General features: G+C 45.7%; 1 protein-coding gene and 1 pseudogene across 1 annotated transcript; both read right to left on the reverse strand.

Annotated features, from left to right (window-relative positions):
• Nucleotides 1-872: 872 nt before the first annotated feature.
• On the reverse strand, nucleotides 873-6,703 carry LOC136541626 (probable cellulose synthase A catalytic subunit 6 [UDP-forming]). The gene is made up of 12 exons (XM_066533609.1): nucleotides 5,975-6,703; nucleotides 5,773-5,875; nucleotides 5,514-5,679; nucleotides 4,596-4,862; nucleotides 4,155-4,500; nucleotides 3,929-4,066; nucleotides 3,666-3,791; nucleotides 3,354-3,566; nucleotides 2,977-3,265; nucleotides 2,609-2,805; nucleotides 2,175-2,525; nucleotides 873-2,084 (listed from the first exon to the last, which is right to left on the reverse strand). The coding sequence occupies exons 1-12, from the start codon at nucleotides 6,476-6,478 to the stop codon at nucleotides 1,500-1,502; spliced, it is 3,285 nt and encodes a 1,094-aa protein (XP_066389706.1). The 5' UTR covers nucleotides 6,479-6,703; the 3' UTR covers nucleotides 873-1,499.
• Nucleotides 6,704-10,442: 3,739 nt separating this feature from the next.
• LOC136543688 (probable methyltransferase PMT9) lies at nucleotides 10,443-12,984 on the reverse strand (annotated as a pseudogene).
• Between the last annotated feature and the right edge of the window lie 10,537 nt (nucleotides 12,985-23,521).

Here is a 23,521-nt window from a genome sequence, read left to right on the forward strand (position 1 = left end):
CAAAATAATGCTATATAAATTGACTATTATTATTGACGGTGATTAGTGAATCTACCAAATTAACGGTTAGATGTTTCCCACTTTTTATAGTGTTTATGATTTTTTAGCACGTCGCAAGAGAACTAACCCACGATTGGGTGCGGCATACTAAATAGGGTCACGAAGGTCGTCCTCCTGCAAAAGAAGTACCAAAAACGAAAAACCTTGCGCACTTCTACGGGAGGCCGAAAGCCCAAGGAATGCTACTCCGCCGTCCGTGTCAGTCCAGTGGGCTCCGCCGAACAATCTCCCCGGTTTCGTTCAAAAAAACACAGTCTCCCGGGTCGCAGGCTTTCTCCATCCGACTACTTTTTGCGGTTTTGCTGCCGGTGTTCCGCCGCGGCATGGCCAAAATTCGCAGCAGATGGATGGCGGGTAACTCGCTGGTCGCCTGGTCCCCTTTCCCAAATTCGCGGCCGCTGCATACCCTGCTCTCGCTGGTGCTGGTGCGCCAGCAGCGCGGCCCCGCCGTCCCCGTGACTCGAGTGCGTCCGACAGGACAGCTCCAGTCCCGACGCGTCAGTCACGGCGCCATGCCCAAACGAAGCCAGCGCCGGCCAGCCTCACATGCACATGCACGCACTTCCTTCCGCCGCGTGAACCCAGGGCCCAGGCGGCCAGGTCCCCGCGAACCAGGCGGCTTTTCACGTGCCCCCGGTCTCGCTTGGCGGTTTGGTCGGTCGCAGCGCGGCAGCGCCGATGCCGCGCTACGGCTCTAGGCTTTGGACGTTTAGGTGGCAGCCCGGTGCCTCCGGTTCGGGCGAGGCGGCCTCCTGGCTCCTGCTGTAGCTCCACTCCATTCCAGAAGAGAAAAAAAAAGGGGGAGACAGAGAGACACAAATGGGACTGATGGGAGTGGGACTCACGGTCTCACGGACCAGGTGTTCCATTCCAACCTTCCTTTCCTTCAACAAAGTTCAAAATGTCAAAGAACAACAAGGGTTTCGTTTCTATACGATCACAGAAGCAGCAAACAGCACCGCCCACCGCGGTTTTGGGCGAATGGGCGGTGGATTTTACAACACAAGGGCGGGACACATCATTGCTAAAAAGAATCAACTCCTAACCAATCTGTTCTTGTTGCTAATATACAACTGTAAATGGGGAATACAATGGGCAGGACATACTCTGGAATGTGCATGACTGTGTATAACTTAAACTTTAATTTACTCAACAAACACTTGGCACCTTTCTCCTGCCCCGCGGTGGCTGGCAGATCAATCCCTGCTGCTGCCTGAAAGATTCAATTCAACTCCAGTTTTCCACGGATAAGAATGTTGAAGAACCACCAGCAGCAGGCATGGACAGTCTTCGGTAAAAAAGCTCAGAGATGTCACAGCCCCACCATGGACACACAGAAGAAATGCCTGGGATCTGTGTTTCTATCTACAGGAAAGAATTCCAAAAAAATCAGGCATAATTCACCTGCGACAGAACTTTGAGTGACGGCCTCTTCATCTTTAGTTGCAGTCCAGACCACACTCCTCCAGAAGAGGACCATCGCTCTTGGCGAGGAACGGGTCGATGCGGACCCACAGGAGCGAGAAGATCGAGGCCAGCAGGATAGACCAGACGATCACGATCGTCGGCGTCCGGTTCTGCCTTCCCACCAGACCCTTGAGGAACGGGTACAGATGGATGATCACCCAGAACGCGAAGAAGAGCTTCCCGAAGAGAGGACCCCATGACTCGTACCCATTGTTGATGGCGTTCGAGATTCCAGCCACAACCCCGATGAAGTTCAGCAGGAGAAGAGTGGTGGGAGGTATCAACAGGGTGGTCCATTTGAATGTGTACAGCTCTGAGAACTCCTCGTCGTCCCCGGCCTTTGATGTGACGGTGAAGCTCGTGTCGATACCGGCAAGGACCTTGAGAAGACCTTGGAACACAGCGAAGAGATGTGCAGAAACACCTCCAATGACCCAGAACTGCTCGTTTCTCCACCAGTCATCGATGGCCACACCACTCCATCTCATTTCAAGGATGCCAGTGACAGCGATGCAGATGAAAAGTGCCATGAACCAGATACTGGCAACATTGGTAAGCTGCAATTTGAAGCAAAGTTGACGGTAAGATTCAAGAATAAAACCAGTTTTTTTTTCTCTTTATTTTTAATAAGGATAATATATATTTACCTCTGGTGTGATAAATTTTCCCGTGAGCAGGCAGATGGCAGGCAAGGTACAGTAAGCCAAGAGAGGAATGGATGTCCAGGGATATACAATAGAGTTGATATAAGAAAACCTTTCCAAAAATTTTAGCCCGCCACCATATCCGTACCAAAGTGGGCAGTGCTTGCTGAAGAAAATTTCAACAGATCCAAGAGCCCAACGAAGGACCTGGTGAAGACGATCAGAAAGATTCAGAGGTGCAGAACCTTTGAATGCAGGCCGCTTCGGGATGCAGTAAATAGACCGCCAACCATGGCAGTGCATCTTAAATCCAGTCAAGATATCCTCTGTAATTGATCCATAAATCCAGCCAATCTGCAAGAAACAATGATCTACTTAGTACCATATATCTTTAGTATAGTCAAAAGTCTTTGAATCAGGTTATATGGTATATAGACCTCTTTTCCCCAGTCAGTCTTGTCTTCATAGCCGCAGCTGATAACATGTATAGCTTCCTTTAGAAGAGAAGCTGGACTTGCACTCTTCAGGGTCCCACCGTTCTCAAGAAGTGTTGATGCAACAAAAACAGAAGACTGCCCAAATTTCTTTTCTAGTTTCTGTTGATTTACAATTCCAGCCTTCTCAATGTAAGCACCTGGAGAACAGTGAAATGTTATTCACAAGTGTCAAATAGAAACAGAAATGCTTTCATCCATTTACACAACAGGTAGTGAAGTGAACATGAAATGGTTGAACAGAAGAACTGTCCTGATTTTTTTAACTTTAACAGTGCTGTTTTAAGCTATGTTTGAAAGGTTGACAATACCTGGAGCACCTTCCTCAATTTCACCCAAAGCATATGCAGGAGAAGGGTTTTCTGCTTTCTTGAAAAATAATCTTTTCTTCTTCTCTGTCTTTGGTTTTGTAGTCTTCTTTTTATTCTTGTTCCTGCTGCAGCAGCAAGAGAGGCACCACTTGGGCCAGCAGTTGCAAGTTCTTGATGGTGGCTTCTTTGTTTTAGGAGCATCATAACCATACAGTGCCTGCCGTCTGAAAACACATCCAGTACCCACATAGATGGGTCCTTGAATACCGTCCAGACCTTTCATGTTGATCTGTATGAGGCAAGTGTTAGAAAACCTATGTGACATGGACAACAAAATGAAGAGCTTAAGGTGTTGGAACAGGGAAGCTGATTCTTACATCAAAAAAGACGACATTCCTGTTAGCGTATCGATCATGACGGTCAATACTATCAAACCTCTGAGGGAACTGAACATAGCACACTTTCTTCCCCACCAAAGGATCCATCATGAAACACATAGCCTCTTTTATGGCCTTGCTATTGTTGATGTAGTGATCACAGTCCAAGTTCAATAGGTATGGAGCATTTGACAAGACAGCAGAGACACGGACCTATCAATTATGAACACAAAAGAAAAACAAAGCATCAATCAAGAACTGCCATTAGGTTACAAGAAGAATGATAAAAGACATCAAGTGCAGAGATTTTACCAGTGCATTCATGGCACCAGCCTTCTTGTGATGGTTATAACCTGGCCTCTTTTCTCTCGAGACATAAACAAGGCGAGGCAACTCATTTCCTTCCACATCACGACCACCACTTTGGCCAAGGAATACCTGTTGACGGAGAAATTTGAGCATTTTGACGTTAAGTCGAACAAACTTTCAGTTCGAAGAAAACAAAGAGAAGTAGGACAATGGCAACGATAACTGTACTAGCATGTATTATAACACCAAGGACAATAAACACCTACCTGAATCATTCCAGGATGATCGCGTACGTTGTTTCCAGGCCAGGGGCTTCCATCTTGCATTGTCCATCCTTCCTCAGGAACCTTTTGGGCTTTTGCAACCAAGGCATTGATCCTTACCTTGAATTCCTCGTATTCTCTCTGAATGAAAAACAAAGCCATGTAACTAGCCAGTTCATACAAGCTAGGAAATTGCACAGAAAAGCATAACACAGGATAAACATTGTACCTTCATCGCCCTCCTCTCCCTAACAAATGAAGCGGCAACCTTGTCTTTCAGGTAGTCTATCTTCTGTTGGAAGTACCACTCAGGAGCTCGAGGCTCAATATTAAACTTTTTGCAGAAAGGAACCCATTTCTTTGCAAATTCAGATGTTTCAGACAATGCTTCAAATGTAAGCATTGCAGCACCATCATCAGAAACATAGCAGGAGACCTTCTCAACCGGATAATCCACGGAAAGGATGGAAAGGACAGTGTTCGCTGTGACCAAGGGAGGTTCCTTAGAGGGATCAACCGTACTGACAAAGAAGTCAATCGGAGCAAGCTGAGAGGGTTGACCTTCCTTGTCGAACCTGGTCAGAGAAACAATCAACTTCTTAGCTTTGGAATTTTAGAAAGAAAATAGGGCAAGCATTTATTCCATTCATCATGCAATGATGCAACTAACCTTAGCGACAAACGGTCCAGGTAAGTCTCTCTCTCAATTGGAAGCCACTTTGGGAACTGATCAAGAATCCAGGACATGGCAAACCAGATTTCACAGATAACAGATATGAGCCATAATGCAAACGCGTCTTTCGCCGGATGCATCACACGGTAGTGGAAGAAGAAACCCAAAACCACCAACCGGATAACAATAATCATCCTGTAGGGATTGATTCGGCTTGATGGTATTGGGACTTTTCTGGACAATGGCTGCCGAGCTTCATCCATTCTGCACAAGAAATTTACAGAACATTTTAGAACCACATACTAGTAATACTCTACGAAAAGAAAGGGCATAAGTTGGCCTTATCAAATACTACTTTGCAGATGACTTAAAAGATAAAGATAAGATCTTAAAATGCAATGCAAAATTATCTACACCACTATGTAGGTTTCTATGAATATACAGGCAACGACCATGATGAAAAAAATTAAGATGAAATGAAGCAACAAATACACCACATACAAAAATTCCATATAGGTGATGTATCATCTTAGTCTACAAATTCAGAATTGCATAAACAGTTGAGCTTGTATTCTGGTTTCTCTCCAACTCATATAGTTGTGCGGCATCTAGCAATGTAGCAAGTAATAACAAAGCTACAAACATACCTGCAGAATTTTAGATATACTGTGATTAAATACCATAACCCTGTACTGCCTAATGAAATTGGATGTCACTTTTATGTGTGCCTAGCTGGAGATTAGCAGTTTAATAAAAGTGTACATCGCACTCTTGTAGCTCATTAGATATCTACTAGTGCAAGCAGCTGGCATCAGGTAACTTCAGTAAGCATAGAGACTGTAGCGCACCGTCAGCACTCAGCACCCAAAGGAAAGTAATCAAAGCAGCTAGTGGTAGGAACAACTAAGGCCATACAGTGGCAGATCTGCATCGTCGCCATCCCAATCGCCGCCACCCTCGCTCCTGACATGCTGCAGGCGCTCCTGCTTCTGCTTCCAGCCCTCCATCCTCTCCTTCCAGGCCACGCTGCCGTAGCCGTAGGCGGCCAGATCCTTGGACGGGTCCATGGATCTCGGTTGCACTGCGCGAGCACCAAGACGGTCATCAGCACACGGGTAGACATTATGGCATTGGCATTGGCAGATTCCGACATCAAACAGCGTCAATCACGCACCTGGGAGGTTGGGATCTGCGAAGGGGAGCGGGTGGATCCTCTTGCCCCCGCCGCCCATGTAGGACGGCACGAGCGCGTGCTGCTCCGGCGGGATGTCATCGACCTACAGTACAGACGCAGTCAGTGAGCATTTCAGTCACGATCGAGTTCAATCTCAACCGAAAGCAAGCAGCAGAGGAAGAGGAGAGGAGCAGGAGTGTACCATCTGGCCGTTGGTGAGGAGCGGCACATTGGGCACGGGGCCGAAGCCAGCGGGGTGCGCGTCCCCGCCGCGGCCGTAGCTCATCTGCGCCCTGAGCATGGACTCGGCGACGTACTGCGGGTCGTCGTCGTGTCCCCCGGCGCCGCCGTCCTGCAGGCCGAACTCGCCCTCCAGGTCGTCGACGCCGTCCTCCTCCTCGTCGCCCGCCACGCGCGGGCACCCCTTGAGGCGCTTGTACCGGGTCCGGCACTGCGGGCAGGCCTGCGAGCCCTCCCGGCGCTCGTACTGGTAGCAGGCGCGGCAGACGGGGAACGCGCACTCGTTGCACGCCACGAAGGGCTCCCCGTCGAAGCCCACCCCGACCTCGTCCCCGCATATCTGGCACGGCGCCTCCGCCCGCCGCGCCGCGCCCCCGCCGCCCGCGCCTCCTGATGACTCGCGGCGGATCACCACCAGCTCGTTCCGGTTGTATGAGCCGGCCACCAGCCCCGCGCTCGCCTCCATCTCTGGCGCCCCCGCCGGATCTCGCGGCGGCGGCACAGGGAAATGTAGGTAGTTCTCCCCCTTCTGGCCTGGTCTCCCCGCGGCGGCCGCTCACATGCGCGCGCAGGCAGCAAGGGAGGTGGTGGGGGTGCTGCGTGCGCGCGGCGCCGCTGTGGGCTGCGCTGCGCTGCTCGGCTGCTCTGGTATGAGCTGTGGGATGGGTGGGTGGTGTGGTGGCATAAGTATGGAATGCCGCGCCGCGTTGGTGTGGTGTGGTGCTTGGAGAGCAGAGCAGCGCAACCACCGCGTTGTTACCACCTGCTGCTGATTAGCCGGGCTGGGCTTTTTTTTTTTTTTGTCTAATCTAAAGAAAAGGAGGGGGGGTTAGTGAGGGCGAGAGGGGGAGGAGAGAGAAAGTGTCGGTGTCGGTGCAGCATCAAAACGGCAACTAATGGACTGATGATGACTGACATGAGAGAGAGAGAGGGGGGAAAGGTTGGTAGAATGTCTGATCAGCTTAACTACCGTGCCTTGCTGGCCTGGACAAGGATTAAGGGAAGATAATAGCGACACCTGATGCTAACTTGGGTATGGAAGTTCTGTTGAAAAAAGAGGTTCGACTAAGGTTTTCATCAAATTACTCGACGATACAATTGCCCATATAGAGTTTTAGACCTGTTTATAACCACTAATTAACACATTGCGGGTTAAGAAAACCTTGCAAGCCCCGCATCTGTTTTTTCCCCAACAATGTATATGCCTGAGATCACAGCCGTGGATGGTGGCAATGGACTCATTGGTATGATGTTGAGATGATGACGAACCTATGGCATGTTGTCGCGTTTAGTCATATTGTTTTTTAATGCATGTTCCATTGTTCATGCTATCTTAATATGCTTCCATTTGTATATACTAATTTCATGTCGGTGTGCTAGGCTAGGGAAGATGTGTTTACCCGTATTTTCTAAAAGTAGGCTTATTCTTGTATTTATCACCTGCATTCCATTAAGGTAGATTTAGTTTGGTATTACCACAGTCACCTCAAAAATCTAGTTAGGGCTCTTTCATCTTGGTGTCAAAATGGGAGGCAACCAGCTAGTGGCCTTCCACATTGGAGTGGAGTGTCAACCTTGACTTCACAGAGGTAATTAAGACAAGATATGGTGTGGTGGATGATGGAGATAGAGTGGTAGTGATAAACAATAGAGCGCCACTTGGCAAGGCAAAATTAAAGGAGTTTCTCGAGGCACATAATTTAATTAAATATTGTGTTTTGGATCACCCATACTTTGCGGGGAATCATCTCCGCCGCTTTGACTTGAGAAGAAGTTAACTGATAGGGCTCAGTCACCGGAGCACAGGTAACAGTGAGGTGCAGCATAGGAATGGAAACGTATTTTTTGCTTCTATTCTATTATACACCGTGGCACTATCATGAGCCTAATATAATAATAAAGATATTAAAAAAGGTAACGAGAATCAAGGCATGGGGATGTGGTAGGTCAAGTGTCATTAGGTGTGGTGCATGTGAGTAATGCTCTATTTGATCCAACTTAACCACTACTCTGTCATGTGGGCTGGCTTAATGGCGTGGTGGCATGCAGCGTAGTGAATGACAAAACAAGTAGTACATCGCAAATAGATGAAAGACCGGACAATGTTAGTAATTACTAATTAGTTACCGGTAGATCATGACTACTTGTAAAATTCAGCTCGTCTGGTAGCTGTATAAAAATGAACTGAGACATGCATGACCAAGTAGGAGTACTGCGGTGATGCGTTTCAGTAGAACATTTTGTGTTATTATTAATTAGGAAGGAAGGTCACCATGGGTCCATGACCGACAGCTAGCGCAGATACATTTATTTATTTATAAGAATTCCATACTTGTACCTGCAGCACTGCAGCTTACGCATTTTTTTTTTGTCATTCAAAAAAAAAACACAGGGCCCGAAGCGAAACTGAGGAATGAAAGAGGAGGAAAGGAAACGGCCGCAGGGGTGTGGTGTGGACGGGCGTACAGTACGTGCCGCACGAGGATCCCGTGGCTCACGAGTCAGTCGTCACGACGTAAAAACGCCTCCACGTCCGTTCCTCACTTCCGCTCCACGCGCTTTCTGAATTGGCCTGCCAACCGAGCACAGCAGAGGCAGTCGCCGCCGACAGTTTCCGTGTGTTCTCCCTCCGCATCGCCCTCGGTCCCGCCGTCCCCGTCCCCGTCCCCAACAACCGCATCCATCGCGCTCGCGTCCTGGCTGTGGCTCCAGCTCCACCTTTGTTTTGCGATTTGGGCAGCTGGACCACGAGCGCCCCTGGGAGGGGGAGGGGCTAATTAAACAACGCCGCATGCAACCACTGGGGTCTTGGGGGCACCAGCCACATGAGTGACCGATGGCGCTGCGAAGTTTCTCTAATTCCCTGTCAAGGTACACATGCATGCAAGAGGAGGATGCTCATTGTTTTTTCTTATTCACCCACATGGACATGCATGGAGCCTGCCTAGTGCCTAGCACTAATTTTTTTTGTGTTTTCAGCCTTTTTTTTTTTTTGAAAGATTTTCACAAATACGTACAATATCTCTCAAAAAATAGACCCTAACCTCGGCATCGTGACAATTGGCGACGAGCTTATACGTCTTTGGCGCTGAGGTCCACGGTCATTTTCTACGTGTCAGTTGACGTGGCTGCTTGCGTGGCGCGGACGTGGCATGAGCTCGACGCCGAGCTCGACGCCGGTACGCATTTTCCCCTTGCGCCGTTCCGCGTCCACGTGCGTCAGGCCCAAGCATCGAGCGAGGTGAGCCCCACACACGCTCCCCCGCTCCGCTGCCACTACCACTCATGCCGACGCCATCCCACCAGTGAAGTAAAGACGCCACGCAGCTACCACTCATGTCCAGGGCTATCAATAAGGTAGGTAATTTATTTTTAAAAAATTGTATTAAATCTTTCATCATATACTATACTATAGTACTTAACGAATAAGTATTTGGTATGTTATTTGCAAAACATCGCATTCATAAATAATAAATTAGGTTACAGGTTCAAGGACACCATGCAGTACAAGTGGCGATTCTAATTTCAGACTTCCACCAAATCATTTGTGAAGAATATATCTCCATTTTATCTCCAGCACGAGCGATGAATGTTGTGCATTAATAGGTTATTAAGTAAACTTAGTTATTATATAGAATGGAATCGTATCAATCTGACATATATAAATGGAATCATATCAATCTGCTCCTTGCCTCGTATACTCCTCATAAGTCATACCCCACGGTGACACGTTTTTCCTTTTTCTATAGTTAATAGTTAGTGCTACTCTTTTTTTTCATTGATCGTTAAATACTTTTTGACTGTTTATGTAAATAAAAAGGTTGTCTTCTGAAATAGATTGTGGATTATTCTTGCCAAGAAGTGCTGGTCGGGCTTCCTTTGTGAGGGACTTTGTCTGGTCCTACCAAAGATCCTACCAAGAATGTGTTTTGTCGTGGTAAAGACAAAACAAAACATCTCAAATCAATTTCGTCACGTAGTGTATATGTGAAGTACTGTCTTTCATAGAGATGCAAGTGGGTTTATCTATGAACCAAAAATAAATTTAATTTTTTTGGGGTTCATGAAAAACCCACCTGCATCCCTATTTTTTCATATTGAACGCAATAGTATGTAAGGTCTCACTCTAATCATTCTTCCAAGTTTTTTTTACTTGATCTAGACCACTATAATCTTGATCAGTTAATGAAATGTGGCAACGCGAAGCGTTGGAGCAGACAGAAAAAAGAGAAATGAAAACTCTACTGCCTATGTAATATGTATATTAACAATTGAAGCCTGCATCTGATATTCTGATGCTGATGCTAATCTACTGTTAACATTTCATCACACGGGAAAACAAAAGTCGAACACTATATTACAATTAGAGGATTAGGACCTCGCCGGTGCCCAGTTAACTACAGCTAGGATCGAAACAAGAGCTACGGCTGCTACGATGGATCTTGCAACGACTGATTCCAGAGCTTTTTCCTCACGATCAAGACTCTTTCGTCACCTGTTGTGAGCGCATCTTTCTTAGGTCTGACCTCAAATGTCCAGTCATCCCACCTTAGCGCTGGTAAAAGCTTCTTGATGTAGTTAACGACAACAGCTTTGTCTCTGATGATGGCGTACCCATAAGGCCTCAGGATGCGGTCCATCTCAATCAGAAGATCCTCCAGGCTACATCCCTGCTTCTCTATCTCAGAAAATAGGAGCCAGGCGTGAAGGAGGTCGTAGGTGCGCGGGTATGTAGAGAATGATTCACACCTTCAGTTAAACAAATCGTAGATAAAGAAAATTAGCATCAGCCATATGTAACAGCAAGTAAGGAATAAACGGGACAATGCACAAGAAATTTCTTTCAGTGGTTATCACCATGTCAGGCATAAGTCAACTACGGAAGACGTTGCAAATGGAAAGAAGGGTCTTTCAAAAAAAAAGAAGGAAAGAAGCAACAGGGCAGGGCACCAGGATCAGATGCGTTGATAGGCCTAACTTTTTTTTTCATTTTTCATTTTTTTCCCCAACGAGCCTGATGTTTTTAGGTTTTGTGTAATCATAATAACAACGCAGGTAATTTTCTAATGGATAGAACTATGGCCTCAAGGCTCAAACACTACAGCCACATGTTCCAAAATATGACAGCCAAACTACCTGATTTCTGAAAACCATCTTTATAACTGCAGCCACTATGCTAGTTGCACAGATTAAGAATTACACACGGTTGCATCTTAGAAATCAAACAAGATAATATCACCCCTTCCATTTCCACACATGAAAACGAATTTATATGGACAACCATGAGAAAACAAGTTGATAATTTATATTTATGGCTAATTAATTGCAGACTATAGTCATGCAATCAAACTGTTATCTGCATGCCACAAGAGAACATAAATGTAACCGTTCTAATTTCTAGGTATGCAAATTCCACATTGAAACAATTAAATAAATAGATGGGAAGTATGTCAACAAATCTTACCAATCAGTGGGTAGTCCCCATTAAACCACGATCGTATATAACCTTCAACTTTCCAGATTCCGTGAAAGGAACTACATTCATTACCCAGACATCCTTTTTCTTCAGAGATGCTGCAAATCCTCCAAGGTTAGCACTCATATCCATAACATTTCTAAAGGAATCCTTTCGTATCTCAGACTTCATGTGCTTCCAATATTGAATTACTCTAGAATGCCAAATGTCCTGCAAATAATATTTCAAGGTTAAATAGATCACCATCAGAGAGGGTATGTGTGGTTCAGTGGTTGTGTGTCCATGTTGCAAAACACTGATGCTTCATACTGCAGCCAGCTAGTCCGACAACGAGAGCAGTGTGCCATTTCGAACGAGCGGCTTGGGTATGGCAGCCTCCTAGTGCCCAGCACACCAAGGGTTGCCGGGATCCCTCTCTCTAGGGCAAACTGAATTTGATTTTCATGCACGTCATTGGGAGCGAGAGACATCGTAAGTATATCATGCGAAAGAAGGTAAGCGCCAAAGCTGGCAACCCCACAACCGACATCAAGCACATTCCGGACGTTCCCTCCATTGTTGAGTTTGCCATTTGGAAATTGAGCATCTATCACGACAGATAAAAAACATTGGTCGCATTAGCCTACGATATCAACCATGTGTAGTAGATTAATATCAGGAATATTTTCAAACCTGCAGCGAGGTGCACAATATACTTATCAGCGCCAGTGTGGAAGTGGGTGCCCCCACCAGGGAAGTTGATCTTATCGCCATTGACGACCATCCACCGCTGGTCTGACTTCTCAGCAGCAAGGTGCGGGTGGGGTATGTTGGCCTTCCGAACCTCGTCCCTACTCCTCGTCCACCTGATGGGCACCTAATCAAGCATCGCGCGGACGCGCGCACATCACATCAGCGTGAGCATTAGAGCAACACAAACAAGGTGCAAGTGCAACACGACACTCTGCAATGTAACACACGGTGGCTTCTCCCTCACCTGGTATCCGACGGGCGATGGGATGAGGCAGTTGAGGCGGCGTGGCGCCAGTGGGCAGTGGCGCTCGTAGTGCTCCATGAGGGAGAGGTTGAGCCGGAGCCAGAGCTGGTAGTGGAGGCGCCGGTCCAAGCACGGGATCAGCTCCGAGTGCCGTGCGTCGCACACCCGGTTCGATTTCGAACCCCACGACGCACGCACGCGAGGTCAGCACTTAGCAAAGCGCAGAGTCACAGACCGCTCATCACGACTCCGTTAACGAAACATGCAGAGGGCGCAGGTGTTGGGCGGCCGCGGTGCGCACCGAGATGGAGGAGACGACGAGGTCCGTCGGGAGCGCTTCCGTCCCCTGGGCCCGGAACCGCAGCCGGAGGGGAAGGCGAGGGTGCGCGCGGCGGATGGAGGAGCCGAAGGAGGGACGCGAACGCGCGACGATAGCCGCCGCGAGGAGGGACGCGAACGTGCGACGGCCGAGCGTGCCACCCCCACCTGTTCCCCTGCCCTGCGGCGGCGGCGGCCTCATTGCCGTTCCCGCTCGCGCCGCGCGGCATGGCGTCTTTACTTGACTGGTGGGACGGCGTTGGCATGAGTGGTAGCGGCGACGGAGCGGGCCAGCGTGCGTGGGGCTCACCTCACTCGCTGCTTGGGCCTGACGCACGCGGACCGGAACGGCGCAAGGGAAAAAATGAGTACCGGCGTCGAGCTCTACCGCGCCGAGCTCACGTCACATCCACGCCATGCAAACAGCCACGTCAATGACACGCAGAAAATGACTCTGGACCTCGGCGCCAAAGGCGCCGAGACATATAAGCTCGGTGCCAATTGTCACGGCGCCAAGGTTAAGGTCTATTTTTTTTGAAAGATATTGTTAGGGGCGTATTTGTGAAAATCTTTAAAAAAAAAAGAGCTGAAAAACAAAAAAAAATTATGCCTAGCTCCTCAACAATCCTTTTGTTGACTGACTCGCGTCGGTCAGCACGACTCACAAAAGTCACAACTCGGAACCGATGGGGCTACAGGTACCAACCAAGCAAGCCTTTTTGAGTTGACCGTAGTAGATCCAGGTCCCGTCCGGGTGGTGGCCTTGGCCATCACTGTGCAATGCGACCGCCTCATCTTCTCTTCTTCTTGGCTCCTGATCCGTCCCTAGGCGTGCACCACTTGGTTTAGATATACAGATAATGCTAGGATAAATAAAACATGACAGTCACAGGCAGGTTAAGCATGACGATCGATAACAGGCTTGCAGTTTTGAAGTAAAAACTACAACAAATAGTATTTCTTCTTCTCACTAAATATGCATAACATCTGGGTACCTCGCTCATATTTGGGGAAACTGCAAATTTGCCACTGCTTCAACTCATCACCCCAAGTTCGCCACTACAAAATTGCAAAAAAATTACTATGACCTGTTATTCAAGCGCCATTCTACGAACGCAGCAAGAATTTCATAGGAATCGTACATGAATTTCACATGGATCGGTTCAATTTCACATGAAAACTTAGGAACAGAATTTTTTCGCTACGTTCCAAACAAGCCCATCTTTTCTTATATATAGGAGCATGAGCACAACGCCTTGCACACCATTTTTAGGCCTATAATGGCAACACCTTACCACACAAAGACATGAATTGTTTTCCTTATTACATAAGTAAAGGAAAAAAACAAAATTCCTTATTTTTCTCTTGGTCCACACACTACCACTATATATGGTGTATTTAATAACCCTAATTTATATTTATTTTTTAAATAGAAAGTTTTGGTGCACATATCCGATAAGTGTTTTCAGTTGAATCTAGACAAAAGTTCCTCTTTTTTTTGTTAAATATTTTTAAAGAGTTTTGTTGCAAATTTTTCTAAAAATGTTGTTTTTTATCGAATCTAGAAAAAAAATTCATGAAATGTTTTCATAAACTATTTGGTTCAAATCTTTGAGTTGATTTATTTATTAGACTAGCAGTGCCAATGAAATGAGCTGGCAGTCCATCCAATCCACATGTGAGGTGAGAGGACGGCATAGCGAAGGTATCAAGTGATGGTTTGGAGGCAGTGTCTCACGGGCTGGGTATCGTTGGAGAAGAAAGTGATTGTCAACTCATGGGAGGAGATCGGAGAGGTGGTAATCTTTGATTGTGTGGGCTTTGGTGTAGATTTAGAGAGGTACAGGTGTATAAGGTCCCGTTCGTTTAGTCTGGATTAGACCTCACTACAAAAAATACCTCTGTACATAATGGTTTACATTGGTCATAGACAAGCGAAAATGTGTCACAGTTAACTCATGATGACGATCAAGAAAAACGTCATGTATCCCACGTCATACATTTGTTGGACAAAAATGGACCGTCACAGATTGGCTTTTTTATTCGTCATGAATTAGTTGTCTGTCTCCTATAACCAGTCCATATCCAAGCCCAGATCGAAACCATAGTGACGAAAAAAAACATCACAAATTAGTGCCAAATCATCACAGCATTAGCCATACAATCAATATTAACCATGCCACACATTAAAGCACACTCATGAAACACACATAAACCGGAACAAAGCTCACAATTGATAAAATATTGCTCATCATTTTCATTGAAACTATCAATATTTGTACTTATACAATATTTCACATAAAATACTATGGCAATAACCAAGCTACACTCAAGTACCTACAAAACTAAGATGTTGGCTTGTACAGCAACAACTCATATGATTTGCTCGCACAACAAAATCTTTCGTGACTAAAGAAAATAGCCACCATGAGCACATTGATCCTCTTGCCGCAATTCACAGATAGCCTCATCAAACATCTGCAAAAAATACTTGATCAGTAATAAAACTCACATGTGCAAATGTACTATCTTTGAAAAAAGTACAAGGGTCTTTTGGCCAAGCTAAAACTTCTACATCACAACTGTTATTTATTTGAAGATTGTCAACTTAATAGGAAGAAGATAGGAGCATATTAAGGGCCTAGATAGGCCTACACGACATGAGGTGAACATAACAACATAGCACTTAGTCAAATGTTTGCACTAGATCTCTACATTTAAGACTTTTGTAAAATGATTGATGAATGAATGGATCGATGAAGATATTCACCTGAACAATTATTTGGTTTTCTCTGCATGAGGCATCATCTATAGAGGTAAAGAAAGAAAAAGAAAACACAATTAGTCTTTGAGGTACAGGACAAACAGAATGCATAGACTTGCATCAGGAAACATAGCTGAACTTAGCAGATTAGTTCGTTAACAAATCAGAAACACATAGCTGAACTAGTTATAAGACAAGCTCTGCAAATCTCCTAATTTAATTTATCCTATGCACAATAAAGTTGGACAACATAACCAAAACAATTTGGCTTGGCAAGTTGCATTTGCACTGTTAGTATAGTAATTTTTTTAACACAACTAGTATAGTAATTTGCACCCTTAGTATAGTAATTTGGAAAAGGAATACCTCACTGATGGCAGCTGCATATGTTAAAATAGCTAGTGAAAGTTGCATCACGATTCCACTAGGCCTGTGTTGACAAGTTCACATTGGCCATACGTGCCTGCAAATGTGAGGAACATATTCCATAAACACTAGAAACTCTTAAGTATTGAGTTCCTGGAACGACTATCTGGAGGTCGGCGCGGGGCAGCTGGCCGTCAGAGGAGGACCGGGCGACTCGGTGGAGTCACGACCCTACTCGTGAGGATGGGACGGTCGGCCACCCCCTGACGGCAGCTACCCCGCCACTCGCAGCTTCGGCACGAAGCTCCACGCCACAGATCCACGCTGCCCGCATCCCCGCGCCGCTCGCAGCTTTAGCCCCCAACCCCGTGCCGCAAATCCACGCCGCCACAGCCCCGCGTTGTGCGCACCTGGATGGAGAGAGGTGGATTGGGGAGGGATGGTCGGAGAGGATGACAGGGAAGGTGGAGAAAGGTTGGAGACTGGGACATGTGTGTTGCTGCGGGGAGAATGGGAGAGGATAAGAGTGAGGGAGTCACTGGAGAAAAAAATTTTTGAGTCCCATAGGCGCGCACGGACAACAAAAGTTTGCGAAATATTTTTTCTGTGCGCTCAAACACAAAACGTCACATACTAAGGATTTCAAAGTACTATAATTTGTTTTGCAGAGGACAAAATCTGAAACAGATCAGTGCTCATCGAAAACAACACTGCATCTGAGTGGTTAGTTCCCTACTCTTGAATACAAGAGGCCTGCAGTTCGAACTCCTGGTCGTGGCAATAGTTTTTGCACATTTACTTAAAAAAATGAATTTTGCACATTTAACCTCAAGGGAATATGGTGTGTGCCGACAATTAAATCAGTTGTCATAGATGTATCACCTCAGGAATGAACCATCATAGACAATAGAATTCTATGATGCTTTCTTAGAATGTCACCAGTAAACCGTCATGTAAAGCCATATTTCTTGTAGTGCCCTGGAACTATTCCAGTTCATCAACGCTATATAAATTAGTGAACCAATCGAACCAGGAATCATTCCAGGCACCCGATCTGGAGTAACCGAACAAGCCCTAATAGAGAATAATGGGGATGCATCACAAATGCGCGCGTGTGTAGGTTTCGTGTGAAATTGGTAAAATGATTGTGCTTGAGTTTCTACCAAACTTAACACAATAAACATATATGTTGGGTACAATGGAGGCAACGTACCTAGATTCATGTCCTGCCGCATGTTCCTTATCCCATCTAAGAACTTGTCTTCCTTGTGAAACTTTTTCCTCCATACATACATCCCCCCTCTCTGAGTTAGCCTCCCCCTCCATGATTGTGAGAAGCTCTAGCACGTGGGTTTATTTCATCCTACAAGGCTCCAACCATTCACAGTGCCACTTGAGCAGTAGCATCAGCGGATCATATCATACTGACCTAGAATTTGAGCCGCAAGATCTAGTGCTGAAGGACACACACTTGGGGAGGGGGATGGATGGGAAGAAAGCATCATCACCGGAGAAGGCTATTGCCATCGTGTTATCTACTAAATTGGGGGAAATGTTGTAAACCTGATAGAGAGTTTTAATTTAGGAAATTCATTGTTTTTGCCCTGATTTTACGACGTAATTGTGATTTTACCACTACTTTTCAAACTTTATAATTTTATCTTCGTGGTTTTCTTTTGAAGCTTCTGTTTGCCCCTGGTTTTTTACCTACGTTAGCTGCCACTAGATGAAACAAGAAAATCGAAAATCGAAATTAGGACCACACAAAAAGACCAAAGTACCCTTACCTTATCTCTTTCTTCCACCTAGGTCCTCTTGTGCAATTCGTCCAGATCCAAAAATCCTCACCCTAGCTGCCAACCACAGGTGCCGACGACGCATTGGCTTGCGGCGCGTAGGGAAGCTGGCTGCCAATGAGCAGGGGCCAGGTGGCGGGCGACTGCACGCAACAGCTAGGCTGTGCCTGGCGTTCAATGGCCCCGTTCGCTTGTCTGAATTCTGAAGGAATCTGAATGGTTTGGAGGAATACTGGATGAATTTGTGAGAGAAAAACACTGTTCCGGATGAAAAAATAAGCGGATCAAGCCGGGTTTAAGGGCACGCGGACGGGCGTGGCTGCGTTAAGTGGGTGACCCATCAAGCGCACGTGGCGTGTAGGCGGCTGCATGCGATGTGCAGCCATGCTGACCCACCGCCGCCGCCAGCGAGCAGTAGAAGCTCTGGCATGGCAGGTGCCATGGCGTTCTCTGCCTGTGTTTAGATTTTTTCTCAGCATTCCTGCCAAATTTGTCAAATCTCTATACTAAAATAGGGGTAAAATCACAAAGAGCTATAACAAAACAAGACCAAAATTACATAAGCAATTTTTTTGTCTTTTTATCTAAAAGTTAACACTGTTAAGATGACTTCACAAAATAGAGACAAACTCTTCCTTTAGTTTCAAGCGCACAAAGGTAAAATCGCAAAGTTTAATAAATAAAGGCAAATTCAACATTTCTCTTTAAAATGACGCCGTGAGCGCCAGAGCCCTTTAATTTAAAATGATGGAAAATTATTTAACGCAAAGTTTGATAGAATTTTTTTTGTAAATGAATAGTTTCTTAAAGTGATTCCAAAGATTTTTTTGAATCATCCTAATTTTCCCATACGGCTGAACAATTCTTAACGAAAATATGTCTAAATCAGTTTGAAAGGTATCTATTAACTGATTTAAAGTTTACTCAAAGCAACTCCAAAGTTTTTATTTCAAGCTGTTTAAACTTTTTTTGTAAGTGGTTAGTGTTAGGCATGAGAAAGGAACAGCAAGGAAAACAGAAATAAGGAGAAGAGCGGGAAAGGAGGGAGCTATTTGGTTGCTGCCTCCCAGGCTGAGAAATAGCCAGGCTTCAGAGCTTCTATAGCAGCAGGAGAAAACTCTAACCCCCAAAAACTAGTTATTGAAGGAGATACAAAACGTGTTTTGGGATTTTGAAGGTCTTCTCTCTAACAGAATAGAAAATCTAATAGAAAAATAGTAAATTAGGAGAGGAGAGATCTCCTCTTAATTTGAGAGGTGAGAGGCTATGATTCGATGGAGTTTCTCAGTCTTGTAACCAAAACAGCTAACAAGCCGGGCCCAGGTGAGACCCAGCTGGTGGCGAGGGAAGGAGGGAGGAGGGATGCAGCAGCGAGCTACCGCTGGCCATGTGCATCAGTGCATGTGTGCGTGGGCCGATGGAGTGAAAGGAAGAAAAAAAACAAACTGGGCCGAGTGAGGGTCGGGCCAGGTGGCTTCGTCGGCCGAACTCAGCCTGTTGGCCAGTTGCCCATCAAGGAAGGTTTCCCTTTTATACTGGGGTTTTCATCATTCCCTAAAAAAGCTAGGGGCAAAAGGTGGTTAACTCCAAATAAAACCAAGCAAAAGCCAAGGCACACACACATACATGCATGATGCATCTACTACACAAAAGGAAATTAGAAAAATAAAAGAAGTATAACGTGGCTTAGTTTGAAGTTGAGAGCCAACTCAAATTCAAGCTTGCACATACCTTTAACATAATCAGTATAGGAAAGCAAAAGTTAAACTTTAGCTGGAGAAATTGTGTTAAAACAAATCGTCACTTAAATAGTTTAGAAACAAACACTCATAAACTCTATTTTATTAGAGGAAAAATCGTCACTTAAATCCGTTTATATTAATTTTTATTTCGGAAGCACTCAAATATAAAACATCTCGCCACGAAAAAAATCATATATCTTGTCACGGGAGGTTATGTCACCGGCACGATCGATAAAGGAGATCAGTCTCCACCAGGCTCGCCATCACCGGAGGGGCTACGATCAATCTCCATCAACGGCACCTCTGCCACGCCGCCCCTACGCGCGTGGGCAGCCTTCGCCACCGGATATACCTACTCTCGAAGCTCAACTGAATTTTATCCGAATGAAAAAGAACACAAAACGAAAATTCGCCTTGGCGAAGCAAAAAGATAAGAAAACAACCTTTTTATGCATGGACTCCCGTAACACTATATATATATATATATATATATATATATATATATATATATATATATATATATATATATATATATATATATATATATATATATATCTTTAGTCTATCCTTGTTGGTCTTTTTATTATTATCATTTCTTCTTCATGGACTCGGGTGCAGAAATTTAGATGTGGAAGCATATGCTGCTATATATAGTAATAAGGGCTACTTGCCAACATTATGTGCAGTGCAAATTTTGCCTTGGGGGAATGTCGACCAATCAAAATAGTGTAGTTCAAGTTCACGTGCCATGCTATTTTGTGGGGAGGTAGTGTTGGGCGAGGTGTGGTTGTTGATCTCAGCCATCACCTAGGGAGGTTCACGAGAGCGATTTTTTAAATATTTTTTCTAAACTAATTTTAAATCTAACAATGTTTTTTTTTCAAAACTAACATTTTTTGCCGCGTCTATTGTCATGGCGCGGCGAAACGCCTGTGCCACGCCATGCATGTTGGCGCGTCGGGAGGATGACGTGGCGACGACCGGGGCTGCTGACCGGTGACGTGGCAGGGTCTGCCGCGCCACCGATCTTGGCGCGGCAATGACGCGTCCTGATCGGTGGCGCGGCAGAGCCGGATAAAAGGCCCGCGTCCTAGTCCCACCTGCCCGCCGCGCATTCGCTCTGTCTGCCCGCCGCGTCCACCCGCCTGGCCGCCGCACCACGCCCTCCCGCCACTCTCAAGTGTTGTCGGCGCCCGGCCCTCCGTTGCCGCCTCCCTCCCTCCCTTCCCTTCCATTCCCCGGCCGCCTCCCTCCCTCCTCGGCCTCATTCAAGGTAATGACGCACTTTTTATTTTCGTTTGAACGGTGGATTGAAATATTATGAATAGGAGTTAAGGTTAGGAGAAAAATTATGTTTGAGAACTATGAGCTATGGTTTGGAGGAAGATATTAGTTTGATTTTGTCAATGTTAAGGTTAATTGTGTAGTTAGAAGTATGTTTACCATGTATATTTTTGTTGCTATAAGTGTTGGTTATATTATTTTAGTTGCAATGCAAATGATTATATTTTACATTAATCTGCGTTGTTTTGATTGATGTTTAATTTGAACCATTTTATTAGATGGAAGACATGTTTCGGGAGCAGTTGTAGTGAAAACGGGGTCGTCCTAGAGAATTGTACCCCGACGAGTCTAGCAAAGATGCCCCCGTCCCTCCTGACCTCACTGTCCCTAACTGTGACTGTGGTCGTTCGGCCAACGTGTTTCGATCGAGACATCCGGACACAGCGGCTCATTGCTTCTACACATGCAATCGTTTTAATGTAAGTAATTGTTTCCATATTTTTTTTCTTCATTTGTATTACTAGGTTACTAATATTTTGTTGGAATTTTGTTGTGTAGGCCCATGAGATGTGTTTTTTCTTTCAGTGGATCGACGGTGCAGACAAGTTTGACCCCAGGTACCTCCTTTTCGACGATTGGTGGAGAGGGCGACATCCACAAGAGCACTTCGAGCGGTGGGTTCCACCTTCCCCTAACCCCCCTCCAATGATGGCTAAGGAGAAGCACTTAGCCGCACTTAGACGACTCGAGGAACCTCCTCTGTGCGATTGCGAAGATCGAGCTATGATAAACCCTGAGAATACGTTGGAGTTTGTGTGTCCAAACAAGCATAAAGTAAGTGCAAAGTGTATGTGTTGAAATGTTGAGCTATATGTGTTCATGTACTAATGTCACCTTATTTATGTGTTTTCAATGGTGAAGTATCGTTTCAAGGAGTGGTTGTATGGTCCTAAGAACCAATGGCCGGAAGAACCGCCAATGGCAAAGCAAAAGAAGAAAGAAAGGTTAATTTACAAAGCACCTCCAGTCAAGTGAGAATGTGGTGTTAAATCCAACTACGGTCTAGTTCATTCGGAGCTTGGAATAGGCCATTATTGCGGCTATATGGTTGACTATGATGAGGTTGGTTATTTTTGTGGTAAACATGAAATCGTATTTTGTTTCTTTTGCTAAGACATATATGATATAATTTTTAGTTTGAACAAAGCACTAGGAAATGCAAGTGGGAATGTTATAATGGTCAAGCTAAGTTCTTAGATGAATTGAAGGGGAAGCAAGTAATTACACGGAAGAGGGGATATGGACCTGACTACGTCAACCTATTCATTAAACATCACAAAGACAAGATGCGTGAGTTTGCTAGACAACGTGGTATTCGTAACCCGATCGATGTTGGGCTTGACAAATAGAGATTGGAGAGACGGAGGACGTTAGAGGAGGAGAGGGCAAGGAAGGAGGTAAGGGAGGAGACAAGAGTATAGATGCAGGTCTTGAACGAGCATGTTGTTGCATTATGTGCCAATGAGTGCTTGAAAGCCTTTTTTCGTTGCCTGATTGCATTTTATACATGATTGCATTTTAATCGTGTTGCTAACTGATTGCATTTTATACATGAAGGGATTGGATGCAGTGAGGACCATGACGGAGAGGTGGCTCATGCAAGGTATGAGGAAAAGAAGTTAGATGAGCACAGAATGCGAGCTGGTCGCACCGTTCAATCACCGATTGTGTTGTCTGATGAGAGGGACGAGGATGAGGATGACACTGCCAGACTGAGCGACCTCATCACTCTAGCAGAGGCGGGCTTGCAAGTGGAGGAGGTTGAGGATGACACTGGCAGACTCAGCGAGCTCATCGCTCTAGTAGAGGCGGGCTTGCAGGTGGAGGAGGCTGAGAACGACACTGGCAGACTGAGCGAGCTCATCGCTCTAGTAGAGGCGGGCATGAAGGCGAAGGAGGATGACGACGCATTCTTCACTCAAGCCACAGAGGCCACAGATGAAGCGGAGGCCGCTTACTACAGGCGAAAGGCAGATCAGGGCAATACAGGTGATCCTAGCCATAGCAACATAATTGTGGTAGAGGATTGGTACTCGGACGACGAGTTGCTTACTTAGTATGTTTTTGACTAAGGGTTTTTAAATTACGCCGTGTATCAGAACTTTCATTGTGTTGTCTTGTTTTCCATTTGAACTATTGATGTATTATACCCATGTATCATGTACTCGGATTACCCATGGTCGATCTTAAGTGATCCCATCCGTTTGTCACCCTTCGACCTATCCGTTTGTCGCTCTCCAAGTTTTTTAATAATAGCGAATGCGTTGAGAATTTCTAAAACGAACAAAATCGACGCGCTAACCCTAAGCCTAGGTTCTGTCCGTGTCTAGGTTCTGTCGTGCCATAGCCCATGGCGCAGCACTGACGCGCCAAGGCCCACGATGCGGTAGGACCTGGACACAGACAGAAGCTGACTAGCCTCAATTCCAACTGAACGGGAGCTGCTGTCGGTGCTGTAAACAACTACAAGTGTTGCCGCGACCATGCGCAAGTTGAAACAAATATGAGGCAAATAAATGGAGTCCGTGCGCAAGTTGACAAGTTGTCACATAACATTTCATTGGTTCACGAGTCTGCAAGTTTCGGACGACAATATTCGTTCGACATAAGTTCGACATAACCAACTAAGTCCTAGGAGTGTAAGGATCCCTCGGACGCCTCTTGGAAACCTCGTCGTCGTACTCCACCTCAAGAAGGGGGTACATCTAGTGCGGCGTGGGAGGGGCC

The sequence above is a fragment of the Miscanthus floridulus genome, chromosome 3 (assembly GCF_019320115.1).
Source record: "Miscanthus floridulus cultivar M001 chromosome 3, ASM1932011v1, whole genome shotgun sequence".
In the NCBI taxonomy this organism is placed as follows: Eukaryota; Viridiplantae; Streptophyta; class Magnoliopsida; order Poales; family Poaceae; genus Miscanthus; species Miscanthus floridulus.

Coding starts and splice junctions, on each gene's coding strand:
- LOC136541626 (XM_066533609.1), bottom strand. CDS start 6,478: ATGGAGGCGAGCGCGGGGCTGGTGGCCGGCTCATACAACCGGAACGAG. Junction 4,863..5,513: donor GACGATGCAGATCTGCCACT/GTATGGCCTTAG, acceptor TTTCTTGTGCAG/AATGGATGAAGCTCGGCAGC. Junction 2,806..2,976: donor AATTGAGGAAGGTGCTCCAG/GTATTGTCAACC, acceptor ACTGTTCTCCAG/GTGCTTACATTGAGAAGGCT.